This window comes from Herpailurus yagouaroundi, unplaced genomic scaffold (assembly GCF_014898765.1).
Source record: "Herpailurus yagouaroundi ecotype Mexico unplaced genomic scaffold, PumYag 186, whole genome shotgun sequence".
NCBI lineage: Eukaryota > Metazoa > Chordata > Mammalia > Carnivora > Felidae > Herpailurus > Herpailurus yagouaroundi.
In genome coordinates this window covers 27,586,723-27,601,902 of record NW_024412417.1, presented here as the reverse complement: position 1 = coordinate 27,601,902, position 15,180 = coordinate 27,586,723, and the positions used below count along the sequence as shown (strand labels likewise).

Below are 15,180 nucleotides of genomic sequence, written 5' to 3'. Positions count from 1 at the left end.
GAAAGGGAAGAAAAGAAAAGAAAAAAAAGAAAAAAGAAAAGAAAAGAAAAGAAAAGAAAAGAAAAGAAAAGAAAAGAAAAGAAAAAAAGAAAGAAAGAAAATGGCTTATTGGTGGTACTTCCAAAAAATAAATTGTCTTGGGGCACCTGGGTGGCTCAATCAGTTGAGTGTCCAACTTCGGCTCAGGTTATGATCTCATAGTTCATGGGTTCGCTCCCCATGTTAGGCTTTCTGCTGACAGCTCAGAGCCTGGAGCCTGCTTTGGATTCTGTCTCCTTCTCTCTTCTCTCTCTGCCCCTCCCCCACTCATACTCGATCTCTGTCTCTTGAAAATAAATGTTTAAAAAAATTTTTTTTAATTAAAAAAAAAAGCAAATTGTCTTTTCTGCCCATCCTCCTCAGTCATCTCTTGGTGCCTCTAAATTCCAAGAGTGATGCACAATGGGTCATGCTATTCACTTGGCCCAGCTATTCTGAGTCTCTGCAGCTCCAGGGCCTGTGTGAGGTTCTGCTCATTAACCTCACTCTGCAGAAATGCCTCACCTGATGAGACAGTTGTCCGACATTAACCACCTGAGAGTTGCAACCAGCCCTCCTGGATCTCGAGAAAGCGTGCTCCCAGCTAAGATTCTCCTCCTCCACTCCTTACCTCTTGGCCTCTCTGTTCTTCCCCCTCTATGTTCTGCACCTTGCCAGAATCTATGCTTTTTGCACAGTACTCCGTAACGTATGCCATTCTGTCATGTCCTTCAACAGAAGAGCTTCCTTTTCTTTAAGGTCCTTTCCAGTGCGCTCTGTGTTCCGTGAAGCATACGGTCACTAATGTTCTGGTAGCCTCGTTCGGATGCGGCACGAAGCAAATTGTTCTCTGCTTTGGAACCAGACCCGTGTCCTTAGCCTGGCGTTTCTTGGCTGTCAGATCACTGTGCAGACAGTACATTGTTACGACAGTGGTTTGGATCCCTCCACAGTGATACGGAACAAGGTTCTGGCTCAGGTGTTTGCACAGCAAGGGAAAGGTGAACACCCTGTAATAGTTAAGTCCACAAAAAGCTTCATTAGGAATGCCAAGCCCCATTTTGCTCTTTGTTGCACCTGACAGTGGGATAAACCACTTCACAAGCAGACTTGTGGCAGTTACATTGACAAAACTGTTTATATTCAAGGTTGGTTTTATGCTAGGATATTGTTGGTGCACGATTTTGTTACATCAATAAAACTTCTCAAACAAGGCCAGCCGTCTCCATGGAGGTAAGGTCAGCCAAACCATGTACTAGAATAGAAATGGGGTTTTAGCATTTGAGGGCAAGACTTGCAAACATTAAAATCTTGGCTGGATATGTACAGCCTTCACATGACTTGATAACTCATATAAGCTTACTTTTCCTTTTTGGTTTTTTAACTTTCTTTATTTTGAGAGAGAGAGAGAGGGGGAGAGAGAGAGAGAGAGAGAGAGAGAGAGAGAGAGAGAGAGAGAATGAGCAGGTGAGGGGCAGAGAGAGAGAGACAGAGACAGCATCCCTAGCAGGTTCTGCACCCTCAGCACAGAGCCTGACATGGGGCTCAAACTCACAAACTGTGAGATCATGACCTGAGCCAAAATCAAGAGTCAGAAGTTTAACCAGCTAAGCCACCCAGGCACCCCCGTAAGTTTACTTTTCTTCTGGACTAAGCAGTTCAGGATCCACGCAATGATCCAAGCAAGAAATGCCAGTAAAATTTGCACTGATGTCACCTCTGATTGGAATGTCCCCCTGCTGCTTCCTTCACACTCATGAATGCCCCCTTCCTCACCCAGGCTGCCTGTGTCCCTGTGATGCTCAGCAATGGATGGGAGTTGCCATTCTCTGAAGTGATTAATTGGAACCAAGCTGCCGTCATAGGCGATGAGAGATTGTTATTACAGGTAAGGAAGGGGCTCCAGCCTTCAGCAGATGAGTGTATTATTGCTGCCGCCGTCCAAACTTTCAAAGAAGATGAATCCAAAAGGTCAGCTCTATAAAAGAAATTTTATCAGGAGAAAATTGCCTGTGTCGTGGCGAATATGAAGTCATTTAATATGACATTGTTCGCTTTCCAACACAAAATCCGCCCAGGTCTAGGGAATATATTTGGAAAAGGAGAAGTGGCAGGTGAAGGGCATGAACTTGAAAGGAAGAAGAGGTGTACACCCATCCTCTTCCCTATCCAAGAGTTTTAGAAATGATACAAGAGAGCTTTTATACCATCCTGCCACTCCATATTCCTTTCCCTTGTTTCTGTAATTGCCTTCAGATTAATTTTCAGAAAGAGGGAGGTCTCTAGGGTTGATTCGTATAATTAGTGTTATCATTGCTCAAATGATCTGGTCTGGGAGCCTGAGCAGTGTTAATCTTTAACATGTATATTTAAAAGAGCGGCCCCTGATAAAATAGGTTTTTTAAATGTATTTTTTTGCCATTTGGATCTCTTCTTTTATTTTATTTTATTTTATTTTATTTTATTTTATTTTATTTTATTTTATTTTATTTTACTGTAGCAAGAACACTTAAGATGAGATTTATCCTCTTATTTTTAAATGCACGATACATTATTGCTGACTGTGGGGAAATGTACTACATATTTCTTGAGCTTATTCATCTCGCTTAACTGAAACTTTATGCCCACTGATTAGTAACTCCCCATTTCTTCCTCACCCCCAACCCTGGCAACTAGCATTCTGCTCTTTAGTTCTATGAATTTGGCTGTTTTAGAGACTTCAGGTAAGTAGAATCATACAGCATTTGTCTTTTCTGTGACTGGTTTACGTCCCTTGGCCTAATATCCTCCAGGTTCATCCATGTTCTCCTGTATTGCAGAAATCAGACTTAATATTATTAAAATGGTCATCTTACCTAAATTGATCTACAGATTCAATGCAGTCCCTATCAAAATCCCAATGGCATTTTTTTACAGAAGTAGAAAACTAATTTTATTTATTTTTTTTTTTTAATTTTTTTTTTCAACGTTTATTTATTTTTGGGACAGAGAGAGACAGAGCATGAATGGGGGAGGGGCAGAGAGGGAGGGAGACACAGAATCGGAAACAGGCTCCAGGCTCTGAGCCATCAGCCCAGAGCCCGACGCGGGGCTCGAACTCACGGACCGCGAGATGGTGACCTGGCTGAAGTCGGACGCTTAACCGACTGCGCCACCCAGGCGCCCCAGTAGAAAACTAATTTTAAAATTCATATGGAACCACAAAAGACCTCAAATAACCAAATCAGTCTTGAGAAAGGACAAAGCTGGAGGCATCATAATTCCTGATTTCAGAATACATTACAAAGCTACAGTGATCAAAATGATATTGTACTGGCATATAGAGAGAGATACAGACCAAATGCACAAAATAGAATGCCTAGAAATAAATCCACTCATATATGGTCAACCAGTCTTCTACAAGGATACCTAATAAAAGTTTGAACTTATCAGGAGCTGCCTGGGGAGAGGAATATGATACAGAGAAATCCAAGGGCAGTAATTGTCAGTCACTGAGGATTTCTAAAGCCCTTTCATGTAATAATATTGTAGGTTCCACATAATTTGTCATACTCCTTTCTCTAAAATTATAGAATATTTTAATGTTTTCCTTTGATGGCAGTATATACTCTATCTTGAACTACCACAATACGGTAGAATGGTTTTTTTAATGTCCTAGCTTTAAAAAAAAAATTATTGGGAAAATTGAGTTTCTGGGGCACCTGGGTGGCTCAGTCAGTTAAGCGTCTGACTCTTGATTTCTGCTCAGGTCATGATCTCATGGTTTGTGGGTTCGAGCCCCACATCAGGGATGTGCTTGGGATTCTGTCTCCCTCTCTCTCTGCCCCTCCCCCTCTTGCTCTCTATTTCTCTCTCAAAATAAAGAAACATTAAAAAACAAAAAAAAGAAAATTGAGTTTCTAACTCTCTTGTTGCTTCTGCTTGTGCTGCTGGCCAGTCTGCTAGCTGGCTGGTGAAGTAACACAGTAGTCTTCCTAAAGTAACGGGTGACGTACCTATAATCAAGAGCGCTAGGGATTAGGCAAGCCAAGCTGAACACAGCTCCCAAAACATGGCTCTCTCCGGTACTCAGGTAGATCACTCTATGGCCCCTGGGACCTCCAACACAAAAGAAGAATATGTCACCTAGCAAAATCCTCCCCAGGCAGAATGGCATATGCTGAAAACGTTGACTCATGAAAGGCCAGACAAAACTGATCTGTGTGGGTCCTTTCCACGTTGCCTCTTTCCTCCTTTTTATGATTTTTTTTTAAAATAATACATGATCATTACAGGAAGTTTGGGAACTAAAAGGAATAAAAAATATCAGCCCTAATATCTCCCATTGTTTACCAATGCTCCTGTGAATTTGATGTGAATAACTTGGGAGTTTGTCTTGGACAGGAGGGCATTCCGGGATACTTGAGTGCAGTTGTCCAGCTTCTAATGTTTCACCAAAGGTGATATGTATTTCACCTTCCGCAGCAGTTTTTGGCTTAACTCTGAAGATTTTGTTTTCGATCCTGCACCCACCCAAACTTGCTCACGTTCTCCCATCTCGTACGCAGTCTGTCTTTGCACAGCTGCCTCCATATTGAACAGCGACTGCACTGTCGTTGACAATGGTTGTAAAGGGCTGGCACCGAGCCCAAATGTCTGCTCTGGGAAATGTTGTTGTTATGTTACAATTTTTCGTTTCTTGTTTTAGAACAGCTCGGATGTTTTTATTTGAATATATTCTTGTCATTATGTCACCAGGAGAGCTGAATGTTGCTTTCCTATATCTATTTTGGTAGATTCCATTAGTTTTGTTGCCATACGTGACCTTTTATTAAGACGTCATTGAGTTCTGCGACACTGAACAATCCAGCCAAATTGGAATTAATTTATCACTCTCGCATATACCTGTCTCTCAGGACAAGCAGATTAATAACCAATAGCCAAATGCCATTAAAACTTGGAACTCTTGTCTTTTCAGTCACTTGGAATTCTCTTCCAGAGCACTTTGCAAAGGGCTGTCACTTATATTATACGTACAAACAGGTAGCATGTATTTTATTTGATGTCCCAACATCAAGTTGTGGCTTCTATAAAAGAGGGCAATGTACTGGTAGGTTAATGTATATATTCCCTCTCTTCTTTCATAACTTCAGCCCACTTAGTTTTCTGGAGACTACGCAGTGGCAGTAGCTTTTGGCATTTTCTAATGGACTGGTTTCCTGTGATCATGACAAAACAGTGAAGTCTACCTATAGGACTCTTAGAAAATACCATTGGCATTTAGAAGAGAACCTGATCATGAAATTGGTCATGGTAGCTTTTTCCTAGTCTTTTTTGGCAATCTTGGTAATTTTCTCAGTAAATACAAATAGTCTTTGACGTAGCAAGGATCCATAATATGGATGGTTTTTCTGCCTTCTCCAAGGGTATTTTACTTCCATTTGACCTTGAGCTCTGATTCTGGGCTAATGTTTGCCTGCCATTGCTTTTCCTTTACCTGTTGCCTCCATGCTTCTTCAGTGGTGGGCATCCAGATACAGACTTTGGGGCACAGATTTGGTATCTGCTTTAGGATATTGCCAAAGCAAGTGGGCTTGTCCTTGTGTTCTTATTGTGAGGCGGTTTCATTGCTCCTTCGAAGAATAGTCTTAAGTCAAAAAATGTGCTACCACCTCCTTCTCCCCTAGTGGAAATTCAGATACAGGCTTGGTCACAATGCCGTGAGTAACTTTCTTATTAAAGCAGCTAACAGAGCATCCCTACTTCAGCCCAGGCCCCCACATCTGTCTGATTAGTTACACATTAGCAAAGCAAGCATGCAGAAAGAGGTGAGCACAAGACAGCAGTTGCTAATCACAAGGACTCTCCTCTAAGAGTATAGACTCCATAAATGAAATAGACCTTGAACTATAGGTGAAGATAGGGAGCAAGCCCAGCAAACTCACCAGAAACCCAGGAAGTACATGTCAGACAGAGCTCCAGATCCAAGCAAGTTCACATGCAGACATTAGGCAGCAATTGATCCAACTTTGACCCTTATGTAAATAATAATAGTAATAGTGGTAGTAATAATTTGCTATGTTAATTAAGCTTCCCATGTTCTAGGCACTGTGCGAAGCACTTAGATAATTTCCATTACAACCTTGTTATGTTCGTACAGTATCCCCATGTTATAAATGAGGAAATAGAATCTTTGAGAGATCAAGTAACTTGTCCAAGAAAACACAGCTGGTAAATGTTAGAGCCAAGAATCCCACTTTGGTCTAACTTCTGGTGTCCCTGTGCTTAATCATTAAGCTATATTGCTGGTAAAAAATAATGATATCCCTATGGTGGCTTCAGATAGCCATGTTCAGTTTAACTCTTATTTCTTGAATAAAAATCACTCTTCTAGCCTTAAAATGTGTAGCATGATGGACAGGACATAGATCTCTCCTTTAAAATCATGTAGCCTGGTAGAGAACAGTGATGGCTGAACATGGATGATGTTTGGCAGATCATTGGGGTAAGTGCTAGAGGCAGGAAGAGAGGTCGGGGAGCAGAAGAGCTCTCAGGGTGAGATAGCAGGTGTGTGCATATAGAAATGACTGTCCAGCTGCAGATTAAATGGAGAGACTCAAAGACATTCCCTTAAAAGCCCTTTTGTAGATCATTTGTCGTCCCTGGCATGGCATGTCTTGGAAGTGTTTGGAGGATGATATCTTCCAGCCTTTCCCCAAAGCTGATAGCTTCTTTCTCTATAGAATGTGGTTGTGTGCAGGACTGAGGATTTGTGGAACCCTGAACAACTGATAAGCTGCTACCAAATCTTAGAGGTAACTTTAACTTCCATGCATTAAAGGTGGTTAAAGCTGATCCCCAGTAAGTATTGTTTGTCTGTACCTGACACCTTCTTAAGGGCATTTCAGTTTAAGGATTGGTGATTTTTGGGAGATCTGTACACTAGAACCTGAATGCTATGAAGTATAAAAGCCTAACCCAGGTGGGTTATTTTGATCAAATGGTATCTCATTGTTTTACAGTTCTAGTTATTATGTGTTCACCTTGTGTTACAGATTCCTTCTACAATCAGGTCTATTCATCAGGATAAAATCCTAGCACTTAGACAGCAGACACAATTCTTGTGGGAGGCTTATTTTTCTTCAGTTGAGAAGATTGTATTAACTACACTAGAGGTAAGTGAGACCACTTAGCTCTTTGTCTTGAATAATGGTCCTTTATACACTTCTGTTGGCTTTCTTGTCTGTTATTGGTGAGGTGTAATTGAGTCAAATGTGACAAAACTGAATTTTATATACTTGGATATGTCAGTTAACCCTCTTTTACCTGCCCTGCCAAGCCCAAGCAAATCCCTCCATTCCTAACAAAGCTCCATAGGAGAAAACTGACATGAGGAGAAATTCCACTCCTTGACACAGAGATTGGCTCAGTCTTACATCATTTCAGCAATATGTGGTTAATGACTACCCTCCTGTCCTTCACACTCAGTGACATCCTTTGAAGACATATTTCTGGACCTCATTTAGAAAACCAATAATGACCAAGTAGGGGAATATGTTCTACCATTCTAAAAATATAAGCAGTTTATTGGACACCAATGGCATTGGGGTACAACAAAAGTAATTTTCAACCCCACCTGCGCAACCCAACCAGCATCAGTGTTGTCGAGAAGAAACCAGCATCAGGATGTGTCGAGAAGAAAATCAGGATTGCACCTCTCTGGTGCAGAAAGTGTTAAACTTTATGAATGCAGAAAATCTTCTAGGCATATGGGTGCCCCTTGTAAGTTGCTTTTTATTAAGGCAGGAGGGAAAAAGGAGAGGGAAGCATGGAGATGATTAAAACCTTTGGAAGTAGAACAGATAGTGATGGCCCGAGGCTACACCACACTAGCACAAAAAGCTAAGAAAAGATTTAGGAAACTGCACACTCATGAATTACAGGCTTGCAGGAAGGAGAGCAGAGGTCCTCTCGTGAGGCACAGCATTGAGGTGATTCTGAGGTGTTCGCATAATGCAACGGGGGCATTTGTGGCCTCACTTTGGAGTATTTACTTTGGAAAAGTGTTTACTGCTCCAGAAGCTAATGGGATTTGTAACATACACTGAGAAGTCTCAGTAGTACCAAGGAAAATTGAAAATCACCCTGTCTTGTCCACAACACTGTTCTCCTGCCATCCTGGGTATTACAGCCTGTGCTGGTCATGCCATGAGCACAGTGGGGTGTTTACTTGCCCCGAGCCTAGCCTGGGCCCTTGCTCTGGTCAGAGTCTTCTCATGAATGGTGCACATTTTTTTTTCATCCTGGACCTAGGTGAAAAGGGCTGTTTAGGACCCAGGCCCAGTCCATGAAGGGGACAAGGTCAGAATGGCTTCCAAGGGCTTCCTTATTGCAAGCAAAGCTCTTACTCCTTAACATTGATTGCATTTTCTCTTCTGTTCATAGCAGCAGATTTGAATATATAATAGATCTTACTTTTCTATCCTATCTTCCATCCAAGACCCTTCCTGGGCCCTTCTTAAGGAAAGTTGAATGTCAATTCTTTTTCTTTGTGGAATGAGTGGAATGTGGAATGAGTGCTTTTTATTTAAACAAGTACATGTATAATGGAAAATACTTAAAGCATACAAATAAAATCATCTCCCCATACAAAATCACTATTTATGTATAGGTATGCACAAACACATATATATTGTCTTTTTCTATGTGAATTTATACATATGTTGCATTTTTTAATTTAAAGAATAGTCTTTCAGGGGTGTCTGGCTATCTGGGTTGGTAGAGCTTGCAACTCTTTTTTTTTTTCAAAGGTAAATTTATTTATTTTTGAGAGAGAGAGAGAGAGAACAACCAGAGGAGGGGCAGAGAGAGACAGGAAGAGAGAGAGTCCCAAGCAGGCTGGCTCTACACCATCAGTGCAGAACCTGACATGGGGCTTGAACTCACGAACCGTGAGATCATGACCTGAGCTGAAATGAAGAGTTGGACACTTAACTGACTAAGCTACCCAGGCTCCTGAGCACGTGACTCTTAATCTCAGGGTTGTTCAATGTGAGTTCAAGCCTCACATTGAGCATGGAGCCTACATGGAGCCCATATGTACCTTGGATTGCAGGTAACTTGTTCTGTGAGTGTTCCGCAAGACGTGCAAGCATTTCTACTAAACTTTAACGTGATGAATGGGTGATGTCTTGCAATATTAGTACGTGATGCCAAATGTCACATCATCACAGCTGAGCCAATGGTTCTTGAAATTCACTTTGATTTACAAGTGTTTTGGATTACAAGCATATTTCCAGAATGAATTATGCTCGCAAACCAAGATTTCACAGTGTATATATATATATATATATCATATATATATATACTATATAATCATATATATATAACTTATATATATAATTTATTTAGATTATAATTTATTTAGATTATACATATAATCTAAACTTGTTTATAATCTGTTTTTTCTGCTTTTAATAATATGCTGTTAACATTTTGTCATGTTAGATGTTTCTATACTGATTTTAGCGACCATATAATATTCCATTCATAATGTCACTTAATTTCTTTAATTATCCTCAATTTGAAGACATTACAGTGGTTTCTGCTTTTTAAATATTTATATGCATTGTTGAGGCAAATAGTCTCAGCACCAAATTGTTGTGCAGGTTCAAAATGACTTCCTGAGGATTAATTCCTTGAATTCAAAGTCCTGGTTCAAAGAATGTGACAAATGCTAAGATTTCTAATAAGTTGTCAATTTTCCTGCAATAGAATGGAACTAATTTATATTCCCTCCAGCTTATATGAGAGGACCTGTTTTTATTATTTTGGGTAATTTTCACTTTCACCAATATTGGACATTATATCTTTCAAAATGATAAATCATTATTATTTAATTTATATTTCTTAGGCTATTAGTAAGAATGAATATTTTTCATATTTCTTAGGCAACTCACAAAGAAATAGTAATGGCCACAACTTTGTCCCACTTTTTCTCACTAATTTTTAAGAGCTTATTCTACTAAAAATATTAACCCTCTGACTCTCTTGTTGCAAATATTTCCCCCAACTTGTAGTATCCCTTTCTATTATGAGGCAATCTTTTCATCTGTGGCGTTTTCATTTGCTACTACTGTTTAGAAAAGATCTTTTGACCGATAATTTAATTTATACGCACACTCCCTTATATTTTTCTAGTACTTTAATGGTTAACTTTTTACATTTAGCTGTTTAATCCTATTTACTTTTATATATATGATCATATATAGGATCCATGTTGAAAAATCTTTTTTCTTTTTTGACAGATTATTGTGTAGTTTGTCCCAACATATTGTTTTCTTTCCTCAATCTTGTCACATGCCACATTTATGCATCTTTGAGTCTGTTTCTGGCTTTTTGTGGGTTTTTTTTTTTAATGTTTATTTATTTTGGGAGAGAGAGAGAACAGGAGAGGCAGAAAGAGAGAGAATCTCAAGCAGACTCCACATAATCAACACAGAGCCCAACATGGGGCTTAATCCCATGAACCATGAGATGATCATGTGAGCCGAAACCAAGAGTCGGATGCTTAACTAACTGAGCCACCCAGGCGCCCTGTTTCTGGCCTGTTGATTTTGCTCTATTAGTTGTCCACTCTAAAATACCGAGGCCACTTGTTTTCATTTTTCCTGCTCTGTATGTCATCCTTTGGCGGACCTCTGTTTGTTTACCTAACCTACTATTATTGACTATTAATGTTGTTTCTAGTTATTTATTTTGTATAGATCTAGATCTAGATATCTTTATCCAAGCAATGAGTTTCTGCATGTATCTTAGGCTACAACTCTATTTCTTTAGGCTAGAGTCCTTAACGTGGGATTGTTGCTGAGCCAGAGTCTAGGTTCATGATAAGCATTGCCAAATTACCCTTCCAGAAGGATGCATCAGTCTGGACTCTCATAAGCCATCTGGGGGGACACCTTCTCTAGCTATGCTCTTGTGAGCCTTAAGGATCATAATTAAAACACACACATACACAACTTTGCAGATTTGCCAGATGAAAGATGGTATCTCATTAATTACACTTCTTTTGAGTATTCTGCATAGAGCCAGTCTCTTGCCTATTCAGTTAGCAGTGTGCAGTTATCCCGAGAGAACAGTTGGATGTGTTATATTCATCAGAGTAGAATCTTAAGTCAAGCTGTTGTCATCTCTGCTGGAAAGGCCTTCTTCCCCTTGGATTTAAGCCATGCAGTTCTTTAGCAACACAGTTGTTTTGAAAACACTATGAACCATATACTTCATTCAAATTTATAGCAACTGTCAAATCTCCGTATATAGTTCCAAGATTGGATTGTAACAGTTTGACCTCTCAACCGAATTGCGTGAAAGATACCATCCAATTTCCCTTTTTAATTCAGAATCGGATTACCCCAGAATTCAATGTAACTAGAAAAGCAGAGAAAATAGCAAGAAATGCCATCCTCATACACAAATAAAGCCAACATGTTTATGAGAACAACCTAAGTATCACATATCAAAAATGTCTCCTCGGCTTAGAACTTAGATGATATAAGTCAGTCTGTACTAGAGCTACTAAGTTATGAGGATAATTCAAAATTGCCCTTAGACAACATAGATTTGAGGATCCTTTCTTTTCAGGATGTTCTACACTCAGACTCTTAAACTTTGGGTCTTCCTTGCTTGCTATACATGAGGCCATGGAAGGGGATTACTCAGTCTTTGAAGATTATGAGCCTTAGTGTTGTAGGTAATGCTTAGACACAATTGAAAACAGGACGTCTTCTCTCCAGTGCCAGGGTCAAGTTGTTAGTGCATTCCGCTGCACTGCACTCTGTCATGCTTGGGAGTTGGCTAGCATTTCCAGTCTGATAGAAAATTCCTCATTCTGCATCTTGGAATTAAGGAGCTATTTAATAGAGCTGGGCTCTTTGGAGCTCAGTTTTTGTGTGTGTGTGCAAGTTGAGAAGTGATGATGGGACAATGATCAAATATTGCAAAGACAGTGCTCCTTCATGGATTCCATTATTTGTCAGAATATTGCACAGCAGTGACCTGGCACTAATGATTAAACCATACGAGCTCAGGCAGAATCAAGGTGAGTGAAAGAAAAGTGCACTAGATCGTAATAATATATGAATAGAGCTAATGGTAGTTTGGAAAGCACATTTTTAATGGGGTTTTATGAATTTTTTGTCTTCAGTTACCTAACAATGCACATGCAAACCGTGGTATTGCTGATGCTGTCGTACAGTGAAATATTAAAATCAATGAAATAATGGAAATAGAATGCTTTGGCTCAGAGTAAGGTGGCATATGGTGGCACTGTGTGTGAGAGGCAATATTGCATTGGTCAAAAGACCAAGTCAGGGCCACACAGAATGACTGTAACCTGTAACCAGTAGTCCATTATTTAGAAGACAGATGGCACATAAAAAAAGAAAAATAAGGAGCCTGCCATTCTTCCCTTTGAATTCCTATTAATGAGAAATATTATCCTTATCGAGGGTACCATTTGGGTCTATAATGAAGAACTTTTGTATTATGAGTGTGTATGTATCTATGTGTATGTTTGTGTTGATTTTCTTTATAGCCAAAGAAATGCCCAACTTCTAAATGTCGTGTCTTCTTCCACAATGATAAAGATTGAGCTCTAGATCCCTGAAAGGACCCCAGGAGCTGTCCAGTGTAGCAATAGGGAGAATTGGCCATTAGGAGAGGGACAGAATGACTTTTCTGTTTGGTGAGATGAGATCCATACTTGTTCAGACTTTTGAGAAGGCAAGTTGATACAAACCTTTTAGAAAACATTTGTCAGTACATATGAACTGTTTTAACAGTGTTTATACCCTTTGACAAACTTCTAAAGAATCAATTTTAGGGGCGCCTGAGTGGCTCAGTTGGTTGAGTCCAACTCTTTATTTTGGCTTAGGTCATGATCTCACGGCCTGTGGGTTTGAGCCCCACATTGGGCTCTGCTCAGAGCCTGCTTGGGATTCTCTGTCCCCTCCTCTCTCTGCCTCTCTCTCTCTCTCTCAAAAATAAATAAACATTTTAAAAATGAATCAATTCTAGATGTGGAAATTTTTAACTCGTAAATATATTCATTGCTCTGCATGGAAAAAATTACACTATTGTTGGTCCTTTAGGATACATAGCCCATGAATACTATTAACCATATGGAAAGACACCTATAATATCTAATATCTGTGATATTAAAACTATGTACAAATGGAAAAATCTATGCCTAGAAAATGGATTCAGGAATGAGACTTTTTTTAAGGCAAAAATTCAAGTCTTAAGTATAAAAACTTGGGCAGCTCTTCCTAACAAATTCTGAGAGGTTGCTAGAATTTATATGATATTTTATTTTACTACAAATGAGAAAAGTGAGACATAAAGATGGCAAGTTGCTTGACCCAGGTTAAATTAAACATTTCCTGTTGCTCTTATAACTTTACCGGTATCTTCCTATCAAGATTCATTTGAAGAGAGTATAACATGCCTACTGGTATCTCAGAAGATTGCTATAACTTGTTGTATCCTTGAATTTGAAATGGTAACAATATTGTGATACTGAACCAGAAGGAGTATGACAATGAGAAGCATACTGCCCCGAGACTCGAAGTGAATGGTGAACCACTTTGTGGCATCCTGAGCTCCATGTCATTCGTATATATGTCGGATTTATGATGCTGTCTACTTTCAATTTATTCTGTGTCTTGATGTCCAAATTCATTTAAGTGACCACATAAATTTGGAAAGCAAAAAAAGAGGATCTAAATGAAAAACTAAAAGGGAAAATAGACAGTAGATTTGGAAGGTATAAATAATATTATAAAACTTGAATAAATGGTATAGAAAGTGAAATCGTTAGCCACATAAAAACCCTTAACAACCATAAGAAGTTTCTCATAATTAATGCCTACACAACAGCATTTTTAACACACCCCTGTTGTACCACAGAGTGTAAACATTCATATTTTAGCTAGCTTCTTAAACTCTCCACCAAATTAGAAACCATTACCTAGCCATATAAAATTAGCAGTTTTGATCTGGGAGTAAGAGAAAATACAGAAATCACTAAACTAAGATATTTGAGTTCTTTCAAATTACCTCCTTGCTTCCTTTCTTCTCTCTCATTAAGAAATATAAACATGATAAGGTTTGCAAAAATAAATGTAGCTTGCTTTATTACTTATCTATCACTATGTGGGATGAGACAAATGTGTTAATAACCTTAACAAATAATAAAGCTCCAGTTAAAATGGTCTTTACTTAAAATCACGTTGCATTAAATGGGAACCTGGAAAATAATGATTTAGGTCTTAAATCTCTTGAGAGGCATGGTAGACTTTTTCTTTTTTTTTTTTAAGTGCAAAAAAAAATTGCTACAAACATGAGATCCTGTATCAAGTTAATTATTTGCCAAATCATATCTTAATGAGTGGATGGTATAATTACAAGAGTTTGAAAGTCACAGAGAGAAATCTGTAAAGTGGACTAATCATGTTCATCTGACAAATGATTCAGGATGGGAGAATGTTTGACTCTAAATGTAGAATTTAATGATCTGCGAGGTCCCAAAGTCCAAAGAAACTAATGAACTAGCATGGCTATTAGTCTTTATATGCCATGATTCTTGTCCTATTATGTGGGATATTTGGAGCAATTGTTAACTCACTGCTTTTTGAGGTGAAATGTAAAAAACGTCAGCTAACCAGTATGCCAAAGTCCTACAGTTGACTTTGGAAGGAAAATGAAATATGACAGGTAAATCTGCCTCCTAAATTTAAGGAACAGATCAGAACTTCAACAGCTTCTAGAATGTGCCATGCCTTCTGTACCCTCCCCACCCTGTCTCCACATGGATATGTGTGTGGACCAAGAATAGATCATCCTGGCAAGGATCTAGAACCGCAGCTGGAGGCTCAACCATCAAGGCAACTGTTCCATGCACTCTGCTTTCAAATGAGAATGGACTTACTATTATAGAAAGCCAAGGTAGAATTTATGGTTAAACTGAAGTTTAATTAGGAAATTTGATTAGCCATAATTCATCTCTTTCTCTCTCACACTCTCTTCCATTGCTCTGTCACTCTGTTTGTGTCCCAGACGCTTTTATCTGTGAAGAATTTGGGGGTAGTCGCTACTTTGAGGGTCATCATTCCCCAAATTTGG

General features: G+C 39.1%; 1 protein-coding gene across 1 annotated transcript in view; it reads left to right on the top strand.

Annotated features, from left to right (window-relative positions):
* Nucleotides 1-15,180, top strand: part of EXT1 (exostosin glycosyltransferase 1) — a 289,853-nt gene that overhangs the window by 254,215 nt on the left and 20,458 nt on the right. Inside the window, exons 3-4 of the mRNA XM_040494290.1 lie at nucleotides 1,799-1,906; nucleotides 7,053-7,172. Coding sequence (XP_040350224.1) covers nucleotides 1,799-1,906; nucleotides 7,053-7,172 — 228 coding nt within the window. The remainder of the gene's footprint in view (nucleotides 1-1,798; nucleotides 1,907-7,052; nucleotides 7,173-15,180) is intronic.